At 44.7% G+C, this 15,851-nt stretch overlaps 2 protein-coding genes across 2 annotated transcripts in view; one reads left to right on the forward strand and one right to left on the reverse strand.

Moving 5' to 3' along the window:
• The first annotated feature begins 964 nt into the window (after positions 1 to 964).
• npas4a (neuronal PAS domain protein 4a) lies at positions 965 to 6,928 on the forward strand. Its single transcript, XM_020112489.2, has 8 exons — positions 965 to 1,495; positions 1,919 to 2,082; positions 2,178 to 2,280; positions 2,400 to 2,709; positions 2,836 to 2,945; positions 3,092 to 3,227; positions 3,337 to 5,120; positions 5,241 to 6,928. Exons 1-8 carry the CDS (start codon positions 1,321 to 1,323, stop codon positions 5,267 to 5,269), a joined length of 2,811 nt encoding a protein of 936 aa, XP_019968048.1. The 5' UTR covers positions 965 to 1,320; the 3' UTR covers positions 5,270 to 6,928.
• A 2,561-nt stretch (positions 6,929 to 9,489) lies between these two features.
• The window catches only part of mrpl11 (mitochondrial ribosomal protein L11), a 37,461-nt gene continuing 31,099 nt past the window's right edge, over positions 9,490 to 15,851 (reverse strand). The window contains exons 4-6 of the mRNA XM_020084828.2: positions 12,637 to 12,730; positions 12,040 to 12,199; positions 9,490 to 9,724 (exon numbers count right to left, since the gene is read on the reverse strand). Coding sequence (XP_019940387.1) covers positions 9,613 to 9,724; positions 12,040 to 12,199; positions 12,637 to 12,730 — 366 coding nt within the window. The 3' untranslated portion in view covers positions 9,490 to 9,612. The remainder of the gene's footprint in view (positions 9,725 to 12,039; positions 12,200 to 12,636; positions 12,731 to 15,851) is intronic.

Raw genomic sequence — 15,851 nt, forward strand, 5'->3', positions numbered from 1 at the left:
GTTGTCAGAATAGTGGTTTATATGCAATAGGCTACATATAGTAATAAAAACACATTTAAAGCACAAATATATCCTTTCAGAGTCTGTCACAGGGACAATATTAAAACATAACGTTTGCACAACGCTTGATTCTTAAGACAATATAAAATCGCTGTGAAGTCACCGGATACAAGCAGAAACTTAAGAATCGGACGCTGACGTCAAATTCATAAATTCATTTTTTTTCGTTTTAGCGTTTACAGCTGCTCAGGGATGATTTCCATTCATAAAAGACGGAGGAGAGACGATGAGAGATGATGTGACAGCCTCAGCATCAGCATCCATGTCCGCCTCCCAGTCACAGCAGCTCGGTGGCTGACTGTGTCCGTGCAGCTCTGCGGTAAATCTGAGCATCCTCACATTTCTCACACGAACAGTATGAAAACACATGTGGTGGAGTGGAGCGGTCAATGATGCCTCTGCACATATAACGCGCACCTGCCGCGTTTCTAACCGACAGGACCGGTGCGCACAGGCGGTGAAGGGGAGCCTGCCTCAGGTGCCAGACACATAAACACACAGACCTGTTTCGTATGCAACCCAGCCTCCCTCACCCCCTCCTCCCTCTGCATCCCCCCCTCCCTCCTCCTCTTCCTCCTCCAATACACCGGAGTCCGGTGACTCCGTTTACGTTTTACGCTCGCCCCGCCCCTTATTCGGTTTTGTCCAAATCGGGCTTTTTGCGTCGCCGGAGCTCCCGATTTCAGACCGACGTCATCAGCGAGTAGAGGGAAGCGCTGACGTCGGAGGAAGAGTCACTGAGAGGAGAGGGCACGGGTGAGGGAGGGGGGGAGAGTTTCACCACTGCCAGCACTGATATCTCCTCCCCCCCCTCCCCCCTCCCTCCCTTTTACGTCGGTGTTGGTGCGTCGGGTGCCCCCCTGCTCCGGAGGAGTCCCAGGCTATATAAGGGACCCGCGAGCAGAGTCCCCCAACCAGATTTACGGGCTTCGGACTTCTGTGCAAGAGACGGCGACCACAGCCTGCACTCCGAGAGGGGGGACCGACATCCAGCAGCCGGCCAGCACCCGAGCTGGACGCTGTGGCGGAGCTCAGGCAGACTCAGAGCGGACAGGAGGAGGTTTTCAAACCTTGCTCTGGAAACAACAGTAGCTGAGATGAAAGTCCAATAACTCCGAGCTTCTCTCTTCAAACACCTCAGAGACCAGGAGGCTTCAGCCGAGACACGCAGCGAGAGCAACACTCACGCAACTCTACAACTCCTCAACTCATCGTATCTGCGGGAATTTCGGGCGCAGCTCAGCGTAGCAACCGGCCACGATGTACCGCTCAACCAAAGGAGCGTCCAAGGCTCGACGGGACCAGATCAACGCCGAGATCCGGTACCTGAAGGACTTGTTGCCCATCTCCGACGCAGATAAAGCGCGGCTCTCGTACCTGCACATCATGTCGCTGGCCTGCATGTACACCAGGAAGTCCGTCTTCTTCACTCAAGGTACGGATGAATTCCCTCTGAATGAAAAACGACCTGTTGATGAGTCTCACTGCAAAAATCTCTCACAGGAGGGAATCAACAAGTGTGTGAGCGGCAGCAGGGGCAGGTGGTTTGATATCTACATGGTGTCAGACACACTGAGCAGCTGGAGGTCACTGATCGATCGATAATGATCGATATACAAGTTCATAAAAAAAAATGCTCCACTGACAATTTGTCGCTGTCCGTGGTGCTGAAACGCTCTAACGCCATAAATCCAGCCACGCCGCTGTCCATGGTGCTGAAACACACTGCAGCCACTGTTGTTTTCTATATTGCGGTGATCAGATGTGCCTTGTTCATTATTATCATCACTATGTTTGATTTATTAAGAGATCTCACACCTCTCTGTTCCATCTCTCCACCTTTTTTCCTTTTCTCCAGAAGCGGGAACTGCTGCTAGTCTTGAGGAGAGCACGCAGTTTCTGTCTTGCAACGAGCTGTCGGAGTTGATGCAGGCACTGCCAGGTTTTCTGATGCTGCTGACTGGAGAAGGGAAGCTCCTGTACATGGCAGACAGCGTCTCCGAGCACCTCGGACACTCCATGGTGAGTCTACACAGAAGTAAATGATTTGCTGTGTTATATCGGGATATTCAAGCTCCGGTTTGGGCTTAATAAATAACATGTGTGTCATTTTACAGGTGGATCTTGTGGCACAGGGAGACAGTGTGTATGATATCATCGACGCCTCAGACCACCTTATCATGAGGACCAACCTGTCAGCCTCTACATCACTTGAGATGGGTAAGAAAAATGAAAAAATGTGAATTCAAAAATGTACATTTGTTTCACTCCACTTCATTACTAAATAATAAATGTAAAAAATGTGAATTTTAATAAGCCCCCTCTCTTCTCCTCTGCAGACCGTCTCTTCCGTTGTCGTTTCAACACCTCTAAGTCTGTGCGGAGGCAGAGTGCTGGGAACAAGCTGGTTCTGATCCGAGCTCGCTGCCTCCCACCCCCCACCACCTCTCCTGCTGCCGGGTCCTACTGGACCTCCAACCCAGTGTGGGTGTGTTTCTGCTCCCCACTGGAGCCCCACCCGACACGCGCTGGCACCGGGGCAGAGAGGGACATGACCTCCACCCCTCCTCAGGCCGAGGCCAACTTGTTTCTGTCCTGCTTCTACTCCCATCATGGCCGGGACATGAGGCTGGAGACAGCACAGGACAGGTTAGTTCACAGAAAGCATCCTTTCCCTGCACCTGTTGCTTTAATATGAAAAGGCATGTGGTATATGTTTACTGAAGTAGTAAAGCATTATCGTCCTAACACATCACCACCCACTCTCCCCTGCAGTGTGAGCGCCTATCTTGGCTTTGATGTGACAGCTTTACGCGCTCGCTCCTGGTACAGCCTCCTCCACCCACAGGATCTGTCACATGCCTCCGCTCAGCACCGCAGCCTATGTAAGTGTACTCTTCACATATACCTACCAATTACAACCATCTGTGCCCACACAATTACACACACTGTGCCCACTGGCACGCTGAAAAACGATGATTAATAGGATTAGAAACCGATGCCAACTTGTGCTGTGACTGTTGTTCAACAGTGAGAGAAGGAGGCGAGGGCAGAGCTGAGATGGTGGTTCGTGTGCAAGCTCAGGACCAGTCGTGGGTTTGGCTTTACATGGTTCTACAGCTGCAGCCTGGAGACATTCCTATCAGCAGCAACAACTACATCATCAGGTATTTACTCACTCACTTACACACACCACTCATCAAATTCAAAACAGAAGGCTGATAAATAAAGTAATGTTATTATCCTAACTTCCCCTTTCCTCTCTTTCTCTCTTAGTGAGTCTGAGGCCTGGTCAGTGCGTCAGCAGCTCAGCTCAGAGCAGACCCAGCTGACCCTGGTCCTGACCACTGGTACCTCTCAGCAAGAGGGTCTGAGCCTGCAGTCCCCAGAAACCCTGTCCAGCCCAGACCAGGTCTTCACCCCAGGCAGCAGCGGTCTGTCGGCCCAGTCCTTTGACTTCAGCACCGCTGGCTGCAGCGTAGGCTCCTCTGACGACCACGGGAGCTCCGCTGCCGAAGCCATGCAGGTGGAGGGCGACCCCCGCTCCAGTATCTCCTCTTTGGAGGAAGAAAGCTTCTTTCAGCAGCATCCCACTGAAAGCCCCTCAGCTGCTGCCTCCCCCACCCCAGTCACCGTTGAAACAGTGGCAGACTTAGACTTTTTAACCCAGAACATTCTCCTGCCGCCATCCTTCCAGCTCGACCCTCCGCTGCCAGTTCTTCCCCTGCCCCTCCCACCTGTCCCAACCTCACAAGTTCAGCAGACCAAAGAGTTTGTGTGCACCCCACCCTACACCCCCCTTATTAGTGGTGCTAGCTTCCCGTTTAGTGAGCCCCTCTTCAGCTTCGACCCCACCGGCACTACCACACCTCCCCCTTCTGCTACAACAGCCTCTGCCACCACCTCCTTGGCCCCCTCAGCATCTTCCACTGCCCCACCAACTACCGCCTCCAGCCCTGCTCCCCCCACAAACCTCTCTACCAAGCTTCCCCTCACTCTACCCAACCTATCCACTGATCTTCTCTTCCCCGTCGAGCCCTGCAGCGGCTCCCTCTATGAGAAACTGCCCCCCACACCCGACAGCCCCGGAGATGGCGACTGCACAGTGATGACCCTGCCCGAGGTACGGGGTCCACTGTATGTAGATGTCCCAATGGGGCCCCTCCAGTGTCCCCCTGAGGGCCTTCTCACACCAGAGGCCTCACCTGGCAAACAGCCCTGCCTCTCCTTCTTCTCTCTGGAGAGAGAGAGGGAGAAGGAGAGGGCAGAGATCTCTCTCTTAGCTCAGCATATCAGCTCATTGGCAGAGGGATTCTACCTGGATCCACTCTTGTCCAAACTCTCTCCTCCTTCCATGTCACCCTCATCCTCCCCTCCGTCCCCCTTCCTGTCCCCCACCATAGAAACCCCTGATGTCGAATCAGTCCACATGCAGAGGGAGTTTTATCCCATCAAAGCATGGAGAGGTCTGGACATTCCCATCTTCCTAGATGAAGATGACTCTCTGTTTGAAGAGAGCATCCTACAAACCCTGCTCCAAGACGACTTCGCTCCCCCTCAGACACCCGTCCCCTCCTTCCCCTCCCCATGCACCTCTCCTATGCCCAACCACTCCAGCCCAGGTTCTCCTCAAATCCCAGTCTGCTGGCACCAACCCTCCCAGTTTGAGGGAGTGGGCCACTTCTGTAGCGTCCAATCGGCGCAATGTAACTCCATGGATGTGTGCGGGGCGACAGTGGCTTCTGAGGCTGGGGTGATGGAGGAAGGGGAGGGGCTAGCGGAGGAAGCAATGGAGATCGAGGTGGTGTCATCTCCTGTGTCCTCTTGCTCCTCCATCCCAGCTTCCCCTCCCCTCATTCTCACTGCCTCCCCCAGCCCCTCCACCTCCACGCCCATCGGCTCGCCCACGCCCGCCGTGTCTTGCACTCAGTCCCTCCTGGAGGAACTGGCCGTCCTGGAACCCATGTTTGGGGCAGGTGCCTCGATCGCCCCTGGCTTAGGGCAACAACCTGAGTTGTATCAACTCCAATGTCATCCATCGCCACAGTGCTTCCACAAAGGTAAGAATCTGATTCATTTTCTCAATTTTAAACTTAGTGAAAATGAGATGAAAAAAAACATTCTCTGAAATTGCACCACTAACGTCTTTCTTTCTCTCTCTTCTCTTCTTTGTCTTTCAGATGGGAGTGGAAGTGTTCCTCCGTTCTAAAATAAGTCTGTGACTTACTTCATTAAGTATGGCATATTGTCATATTTTGTGGAGCCCCTTTTACTGAAAAGTAAAAAATTATTAAGTGTATAAATATACATAATGTATATACAACTTAAGGACTTTAACTCCTACATGTCTCCTAAGAACAAAGATTGGCTTTATATTTTTGTTCGGTCATAGTCTGTATACTACTTCAAAACTGGTGCAACATTTACATGATGGTGTAACCACATGGACCCATAACTGACTGGGTTCTGAGTCCATGTGGTGTCTCTCAGCTTCTCTGTGACACAAGTTCCAGATATAACCTGACAGAGAAACCTCTCTGAACTTGTAAGCGCTGTTTAACTTCCAGATGCGCATCTGTATTCACTCGTAGTGAAAACTCTGTTGTGAACAAAAAAAAAAACACATTTCTTGCTACGTTTCAATAGGGAGATGAATTATAGCACTTTTGCCTGACATGCAGCAACGCAAACCCAAACCTCAAATGTATGAGAAGTCAAATGTTTACAAATTGTTTACATCCTTAGGATGATGCCTATCAATACATCAAAAGAACACAGATTTCTTCAGTCCAGTCTCCAGAACTGGTTCAGCTCTGGTTTGACCTCACAGCCTTAAAGGCTACATCCAAACTCTAATATTCAACTGAAAGACTGAGATACTTTGAGCTTTGGGCCTGTGCTTGAAACCTTTAACATTTCATATTTATCTCTCCATCTAAAATCTTGTGTATCGATGTGATGTGCAAACAAAAAAGAAAACATGTGAAGAGATCTGGCATGTGAAGATCTCAAGAATGTTAACGGTGTCCATTGGTTTTCGAGATGTTACACCAAACAAGAGATTTTCTGGAGGTTTGCTGGAGATCTGATCATGCCACAAATCCACTGCTACGTCGTACTGTACATTAGACTCTGAATGTGCGCTCTTCAGGTCCCTCTTGGCCTGAGGGCAGTCGGCTGGATATTCTTGCAGCATCAATATTTGCAATGCTGGCAGCTTATAGCGGCTCCTGTGTGCCTGAAACGGCTCTGACCTGCTGAACTCTTTATCATGTCCATTCAACATGGACAGTAGCATCGTTGCTCCACTGGAGCGCGGTGTGGTGAGGCACAATTGACTATGTGAATGAGCGATTCTTCTTTTTTGAGAGGGGTTAGAATACTAAAGTTTTGTTTTAAAAAATGAAAATAGGGATTGGGTGCTATTTCTATTCAGTTACCAAGCGACACGGGTTGAGAATGGTACTATTCCCATGGTGTCGACATGCTCACGTAGAGTTGTCTACGGTCAAGTAAAGGATTGATTCCTACGTTCTAGCTATTAAAGGCTAAGTTAATATACATGTAAAATTATATTATTGTACGAGTGATATTTGAAAACGATGTTAATGCATATGCTTTATGTCTGAGGATGTAGGCATATGTTCTTTTCAGAAAGGTTGTACACATTTGTACATTTGTATGAAACTGTTATTGGTCTGTATATATAAATGAGAAAGAGATTTTTATTGCCTAAGATGGAATATATTCTAAACATCTTATTTACTGCAGAATGGACATTGTGGACCAGTGTTCTATTGTGATGCTTATAAGTGTATTTGATTGTCATACAAATGCATTTATAATAAAGTGCACTTAATGCGGCTGATGCATTTGTGTCGTCAGAGTCAAGCCCCCAGTTCCACCCCCTGCCTCATCATCATCATCATCATCATCATCATCCCACCATTCCTGCCTCTTTCCCTCCCTCCCATACACTCTCCTCCATTTCTTCCCCTGGAGCGAGTTTCGCTCAGCAACAGCACTGACGCACACACATGACGAGACAGAATGAGACACTATCTGACTCAGACTGACGCACACACTTGGCATCGAGGGTTTTTGCGTGCGAGGACATGCACACAGCACACACACAGATGGCCTCCTACTTACGACACACACACACACACACACACACACACACACACACAATAGTAGGCATATGACCCCCCCCACCACCCCTCTCTACAAACTGCAGTAGCCCACATTGGCTGGATGTACCTGCAACTCCATCCGCGCTCTGCGTGGCGTAAGACTCCATATATAGGCATTCCTGCTCCTGTGACTGAAGCAGCCTCCCATCTATTCTCAGCCTCCATTCAGAAGGATCAGTGCGGGGAGGGCTGGAGAGAGGGGAGACAAAGAAAGAGTGAGGGGAGGCTAAAATTAGAGGTACAGTAAAGAGGGATGTGGGCCAAACGGATACTCTGTCACCTCAGGATGAAAAGGTGAACATGATTCAACCCACACACAACAAATAAAACACATAGGTTACACGTTACAGTAAATCATGACAGAGGATGGGGGGAAATAAGATGGGTTTTATAGATGGAGGTGTATATATATCTTTTCTGCCAGATCTCACCATCTTTGGTAATTCACGGTACTGACATTAATTTATATTAAGAGAAAAAGCCCATAACATGATATTTTTTCTCTGTAAGCGAACATTTTGTTCCATCAGTAGCTGCTGCAGTATCTGTGATGGAGTGAAGAAGAGCAGCGGAGGAGATGCTGCGCGGCTGACTACTGCTATCCTCTGGCAAACACAAGTACTGCACAGGAGAGGAGCATTTTGTCAAAGAAGCCACGTTGAAAAGGTTTATGAAGAGGACAGTTTTATAATTGTGCTTACTTGACCATTTACTATTACAGGTGTTATAAAACCACAGGACACGATTGAGAGATAAAGGTAGAGTTCATGTATGACTGAGGGATACAGATAAGGATATTAAAGGTTTGCTTTTTTTAATACCTGATTTAAACAATACTCACAGGTTCCTTTATATAGTGTTGGCTGCACAAGTTGGCGCTCCTACATGAAAACACTCACTCCCTGTTTGTGAGTCTCTGTGTGGAGCTGCAGTGGAGGGACAGCAACAAAGGTGGACAAACAAGTGGCTGCATTTATCAGGCATTTATATTGAAAGTGCTTTACAATCTTTTCCTTGTGCACACAGCTTTGTTAGGGTTAGGGCTATCTTAGTGAGGACACTCATTGGCATAGTGCTAACCCTAAAACAGGCCTGACATAGAAATGAGTAAAAGTACACACACACACACACACACACACACACACACACACACACACACACACACACACACACACACACACACACCTCCTTATTACTTAATCAACTTCACCAAAACCTTGTCTAACCTTAACCAGGACCTCAGAAATGCCTCATTAATTCTTTGGTCTTCATGGTGTCACCTGGTGCACTGTTCATACTGTAAGAAGTACACACACACACACTATATATATATATAATAAACTGTATATAGGACTATGTGACTATAGTTTGAATACAGATTTGGAGAATACCGACCTCATTTAATAAGAATTATACCTGTTGTCGTATGTATTGAGATGTGGTGAATGCGGAATAATTCACATATAAAATGGTCTAACCGATGTTCCAGACAGTGAACTTGTGTTACATTTGGAGCTGAAACTTACAAGTACACTCATAAATGTCACAGGTGTAAAAATGACCCAATAAAAGTTCCCAGAGTCCAATGTGAAATTTTGAAATTGCTTGTTTTGTCAGACCTATAATCCAAAGCTCTGAATTTACAAGCTGTTACCAATTACTATCCTGCTAAATGACTCAATGATGAATTATTTCAACATTGCATGCATGAGACTTGTGTGGAATTATCACAGAAGTAGGACAATAGAAATTTGTGGAATGATAAGATGAAAATATTGTGGGAGTTCTTCAACAAATTCGATCCTGTCATTCTGTTATAATTCCAGTTAAAGTCAAGAAACAAGAAAACTGCTATAGTCCCTGTTATTGTGATTTCTGCAATAATTCATGTGACGGACCCTTCAGGTCCTGTATCAATAAGACGTGTGTGAAATGTGCAGACCATCTGCACCACCTGATAAAAAGCCAAATCTCTTCCAGCCCTGTTAATAATAGATAACAACATCAAAGAGACTGAATGTACAATTACAGAACAGCGCAATTACACTTTCATTAGCTCAGCGCGCAGGAAGTGAAACGCTCAGGGGCACGAATATTTCCAAAAATGTGAGTGGGTGTTTTTGTCAAAACGTCTGTGATGTACTTTAACTGTAACTTTCAATCTGAAATATTAAAACAAAAACTATTTCCTGCAAAGAAATATCAGCTGTGAATAAGGACCCAGAAGAAAATAAAATGGAATAACAGATGACTCTTTATTCAGATCTGACACACATGATACTAACATTGCGGTATATATATATAAAGTTAATAAAAACAGGAATGGGTACTGGGGGTCAGAATTGGATGTTGCAGCTCTTCATTTCTTTTTACTCATCAGGGCTTCGGCTGCAGCTGCGGCTGCGGCTGCATCAGCTTTCAACTTCTCCTCCCTCTGCTCCAAGAAGACTTTGTACTCATCAGCTGAGAGACTGGGGAGGGGGGAGGAGGGGGAGTAACACAGAAACATAGTTACTTTCATTTACTACAGGATTCAAACCATCAATAAAACAGCAACACTGTTAAAAGGCTGAAAGACAAAACGTTAACAGTGCCATTCCTATGTCATTTTAGGCTTCGGTGATTTAAGTGTTAAGAAGGGAAAAACGTGGCATTAACATCCATCCTGAGTCAAAGTGTCCTTACATCTGATCACCTGTACCACATTGGGAGGTGGCCCCTGGGAGGCATGTGGCCACACAACGCAAATACGTCCTGGGCCCCACATGAAGGACGGCCCACTCAGCTGACGTCCTCTGACTAGCTCCAATTTCACGTATATTTATGCATAAAATCATCACCGACAGCCTCACGATGACTTTTCTTAAATTGGTCACATCTTTCTTCGTTGCAGGAAGAAACGCAAGCCTGCTGTCCACTTGGATCTCTCAGGGCGGATGTTTATACCAGGTCTGAACAGGACTCTGCAGTTGCTTGCCTCGGCCAACTGGTCAAGTTGCACTTTACATCCATGTCTATCCAGACACATGATATATGTAGTGGCAGAGTGTTAAGTGTGTTTCATCATAATTACCGTACTGCATGGATTCTTGAGTTGTGGCCAAAAACATGTTTTGTGCAGTAACAGCGACCTTGACGTTTGACCTTAATCTAATCACTTAAGTCCACATGAACGTCTCTTTTTAAGAAATACTCACTACTCCTCCTGACATATTGCTTTCTTAAGAGTGGCACGGACAGAAAGCCTGAATAAAATAAATCCCCTGGAGTCAAAGAGGAACGCTTTCTGGAGTCACCACGGCAGCAGTGTGTCGAACTACCATCCAGGGAGAAATCCATCGTACAAAAAAAAGCAGAGATACAAGTTTCTCCACTGACAGTTCTCTCAATAAATCATAATGCAGTGCAGCCACAAGACACATTATGGTTTACGCGAGGGGGAGAAAGGGATTGTGGGTAAAGTAGAAAATCATTAGCTGAAGCCGAAAGTGAAGCCTCCGTGTGATTCTTGAACGCTGAACTAAAAGAGGTCACGGCCATATGAATACAAAGCTGTGGAAAGTCATAAATAATAAAAACGTGGTGTCAGAGCAAACTCAGGAGGATGTCCAGACACTGGTGAGCGAGGACTCCATGTCACACCTGTACAATCTAAAGCATCACAGTGTCCGGCTCCATATTACATACTGACTCTGTACAGCACGTATATTATATACAGGTTCTACAAATTAATTATTTACATTAGTGATCAATCACATTGTTTTCTCAATTTATAGTTTTGTCTTTATTATAGTACAAAAGCCTCATTTTGTATAATCAATGATCCCAAACCTAAAGATATCATGATTAAAGTGATGTGGAATTCATGTTGAATAAATGACTAGAATTATGAATTGATTATTAAAATAATTGCACATAAATTTTACATTGATCAACTGATCGATCAGCTGATCAGCCACTAATCCTTAGAGTTCTAATAAACTACAAATGGTCTGTGTTGATATGGTGCTGTTTCAGGTTTACCCACATTTCAAAGAGCTTCTAAATGCAGCACTTGTTCCATCACACTGTCAACATACTGTCAGTATCTTGTCTTAGGAAACGTCACTACTATGTCTATGTTGTTTTAACAGGTAGAATAAAGAGAGTAGCTTCATACTAACATGGAACATGTGATGTATTTGTCCTGGCTTCTCTCAGCATCAACACTGAACACCACATAATGATATTCTATTCTTTTTCAACTGAGCTCAATCTCAAGCTTTGTGCAGCGTCAATCTCATATTGAAAACACTGGGAGAAATCTCACCATGGGCCAGTGGAAGGTGTATAACCCCCTAAAGTTTTTACTGGTCTTCTCTCTGTGCCAATCACAACCCTCACTAACCCAATCCTAGTCAGTAAGGGAGGCTATCTGTCCATTATTTCAACATGAATCAATAGAAGTGCATATATATACTGAATATTATTCTATTAAAGCCCCCTTCCGACAGTCACCTCCTTTCATAGGACTTAAATATTTCTTAATTGAAACTCTGTCATCTTATCTGACCTCTTGTGGCCATTATTATGAATAGCAGCCTTTATAGAAATGACAGGGATCAAAAACCTGTTTCTTTGCAGGTCTGAATTTTGAAAACATGTGACTCTTCAGGAATGTGACATAGTGTGTCCACGCTCATTTAAAGAACTTTATACAAAGATGATCGACTCCGACCAACTAACAAGCTGAGGACAGGACCTGTTTTCTGAACTCATGAGCGAACCAAACAGAATCAGGACTTACTCTTTGACAATCTTGATGCCGAGTGATCGAGCTGAGCCAATGATGCTTTTGACGACATTCTCGAGGGAGGAGTTCCTGATTTTGAAGCACTCATCCTCGGCTTTAACCTGGGCGATCTCATACACCGCCCTTACTGACACCATCCCTGCTGTTTCATGACCTACACACACACACACACACACACACACACACACACACACACACACACACACACAAAGAGACAGCAAGGTGTGAATAAATAAAGATTCAAAAATTCTATAAATGTACAATGACATGTTTAATACAAAAAAGGACAAAGTGGAGGAATGTGTGTGTGTATGTGTGTGTGGGGGGGGTGATGTCAGGAGTCAACAGCTGAAATGAGTCTGGACATAGCTGAGAGAATAAAAGTTGGAAATCCATAATTCTCTTTTCTGAACACAGCACCTTTGCCACCTCCTTCCTCTGCAGCAGTTCCCCCGCACGTCATGAATATAACATCAATCACATCCGAGCTCAGAACTGAGCCCATGGAGAGACGTGTGTCCGTTTCAGGATGGGCTCGGCAGGTGAAAATCTGAGCGAGAGCAGAAACATAAGTGCAGAAGCACATCTCACCTGTCTTGCCGGCCCCTTTTGCGATGCCTGCTGCCTGCTTGAGGAAGTAAGACACCGTGGGTTGGCCGATCTTCAGGTCATACGTTCTGTCAGGCTGAGGAGACGGAGAGAACAGGAGGGCAAGTGAGCATTTGAGGTTTTCAAGGCATAATAATCTCACTGTGGCCAGGATTTTAAAAACTGAGGTCAGTGCAACTCCTTTCTTAAGAAATGCATCCTTCCCCTTAGATACCAGTCTATTAGATTAGATTTTTTCCTATTTTGACTGACTGTTGCTCTAACAAACTATCTGCACACACAAATTTCAGACATAGGAAAACAAACAAATAATAAATAACAAATTGGCGAAACATGATTTCATCAGTTTCTTTACTTTAAAAAGTGCAGTGTCTTTCTAGTGTTTCCAAAGACTAGTTTTGAAATGGGAGTCTTGTAAAATATGCACTTGACTTCATGATCTCAAGCTCAAAGCTGCAGTTTTCTCTCCTTGAATAAAAAAACAGCTTGTTCTTTTGCACTGGAGAACTAATGAATGGAATTCCATGCATGATAAGGAATCTTTTTTTAAGAAATATAAGTAAATTTCACATTTACTTTTAAGGTTTTTTTCATTTCATCGTCTCAGTGTGTGTTCAGTGGTGTGGCAGAGGAGGAGGGCTCATCATGCAACACAGGTCGTCACAATCAACCTGCGGGTGTTTCAGTGATGTGTTGTAGTCATTAATCAATCAGGGCGTTCCTTCAGCAATCATTTTAGCCCTCTAAGGAAAAGGGCGATGTGACTAACAGTGTGTTTCACTGCTCAGGTTGGTTATGCTTTGAAGCAGAGTGAAATTATTATGAAATTAAATTCTCCTCGGCTGTGGAAGTGAAGCTGACTCAGCTGGTCGGCTAGTTGGCCACACATGCTAATGATTGCAGCCTACATTGGAACAAATCAAAACACTGTTAAATGATTTTCACAGACTTTTCACTGCACTTTTTATCATAGAAAGCAAAAAAAAAAAAAGACACAACCCCCCAAACTCTGTCAATGTGAAATATTATTCTGCTGCAGCCTCTTGCACACTGCTTCATCATGCAGAGAAATCCACAGACTGACAGGCCTGTCGTATGTGGTAAACTTCATTATGTTTGAGCACGGCTGTTTGAAGCCGTCACCATGCTACCAGGAATATAACTCTGGTGGAGAAATACTAGGTTTACCTATATACAGTTTTAATCTAATAAATAGGCTTCTCTGCAAACAGCTGCTTATTTAAACATCCAGGAGATACAGAGAGAAATTACAATTCATTTAAAGCCATATTGGTATTTTCACTTCACCAACTCCGGAATGAAATAAGCAGATAAATGCTCCCCTATGTTTTTACTGTGTAGTGTTTGGTACTGGTCAGGCTGCCAGCGGTTTTTACTCCTGAATTAGAAACAATACTAGAACGAGCATCGAACATCTGAGGTTTAAACTCAAAACATTGAGCTGAAAGAAGCTAAAACTCAAAGAGCCGAAGAGCCGCTTGAGAAATCTCTGTGGGTTTGTCACCTAAAATGGCTACAGTCACATTACACATATAAAATAAAGGTCATATAAAAGATGATCGACAAAATAATGTGAAGACATAAAAAATCACTTTAACTTTGAAGTAACCTCGGCCATTTGCATGCCGTGTTTAGGTTATTTTGTCGACCCCCTGTGGGTTCAGCTGCTGTGCATCTGTTCTCCTGTCTGATTCGTTCGCCATTTTCATCCTCCCCTCAGGACCAAAATAAAAATAATCTCTTCAGCCTCACTGAGTTATTCTGACCCTTTTCTTTACAGTCATTCCCTCACTGGACTTCCTCTATTTAAAAAAAACTTAAATCTGACAAATAGATCCCATCGATGAATCATCGGAGGAAAGTTTACAGTGGATCATTCGTTATCTGTCACATAAATACAACAAAAACAACAAACCGCGAACAATAAACAGTAGCTGAGCAGAGAAGATACCACAGAGCAGGTGATTTGTCATCAGAGTTGTGTTATCTAACCGCACTGACCTTTCGACAGAGGCAACACAATTTTCCTCTATCTATGGAAAAAGCTAAAGGTCCAGTGGACTGCTGTTGTTTCTTCCCCTTTTTTTTTTTACAAGATGAAACAAACAACATATATTGCACCAGACTTTTTCTTCCCAGGCAAAAAAGTAGACAGACAACGACAGAAAGAGAGTGAAAGCCCCAGCTCCCCAAAACATTTAAAGACTAGTTCAGCATTTTGAGAAATATGCTTATCTGCTTTCAAGACTTACTGTACTGATGAGAGGCTTTAAGCTCAGTGCCATGATTTTCAAAACACATATTCCTGTTTCCCTTGAGATGAACTGTAATAACTTTGTTGATGTCCGACTTTTCCTCCAGCTCCACTGTCAGATAAAAAAACTTTTGTGCATTTGATTTTGTACTTTTTATCTTAGGGAAGGCGGGACGTATGCAGGGGATGCGGGAGGCCTGATAGAGCCACTGGCTTTTTACTCTTGCTACATGTCTATTAGTGTGTCGATTACATTGATGAGGAACATAATGTTAATTGGTGAGGTGGTAGAAGGCTGATTTGTAAAATGTGGACAGTACCAGACGAGTTGTTTCCCATGTTTCTAGTATTATTTCTAATATTTATTGCCTCCCTGCTCTGGATCCTTAACAAGTATATGAGAGTGGTTTTGATCTTGAACTCAGTGCAAAAAAAGTGAAAAAGGAGATTTTCAGAAAAAGTTAAACTGTTCCTTTAAATACTATGAAAGGTGTTGTGAGATGTGCTCAAGGCTACAGACGAGCCTGAGGTGAAAGAGAAACACTTGAACTTTAAATACAGAGAATACACAGCACCGGTGAACAGAATAGGTGCAGCCCTTAAAGGCCCCAGCAGATGGCATTGATAGGCAGTAGCAACTATTACAGGATATTTTATGTCAAAAATAAATTCAAGCCTTTTAAAGGATTAGGGTCGCCCCCCCCCACACACATCAAAAACCTCATCACTACACACATGTAATACACTTCTGACATAAAGAGATGAGACGAGTGTGTCGAGTCAAAACGATGTGAGCTTTTGTGGAAAAAAACAAACAAACTACAAGCTAACAACACCTCTTTTCTGAGTAATTCACATCTCTTGCATGCACTTAATGCTTCTTGACTCCAAGTTCCTCTGGGTATTGCTTCATTAATGAATG

This window comes from Paralichthys olivaceus, chromosome 9 (assembly GCF_024713975.1).
Source record: "Paralichthys olivaceus isolate ysfri-2021 chromosome 9, ASM2471397v2, whole genome shotgun sequence".
NCBI lineage: Eukaryota > Metazoa > Chordata > Actinopteri > Pleuronectiformes > Paralichthyidae > Paralichthys > Paralichthys olivaceus.

Coding starts and splice junctions, on each gene's coding strand:
- npas4a (XM_020112489.2), top strand. CDS start 1,321: ATGTACCGCTCAACCAAAGGAGCGTCCAAGGCTCGACGGGACCAGATC. Junction 2,281..2,399: donor CTCTACATCACTTGAGATGG/GTAAGAAAAATG, acceptor TCTCCTCTGCAG/ACCGTCTCTTCCGTTGTCGT. Junction 5,121..5,240: donor GCCACAGTGCTTCCACAAAG/GTAAGAATCTGA, acceptor TTTGTCTTTCAG/ATGGGAGTGGAAGTGTTCCT.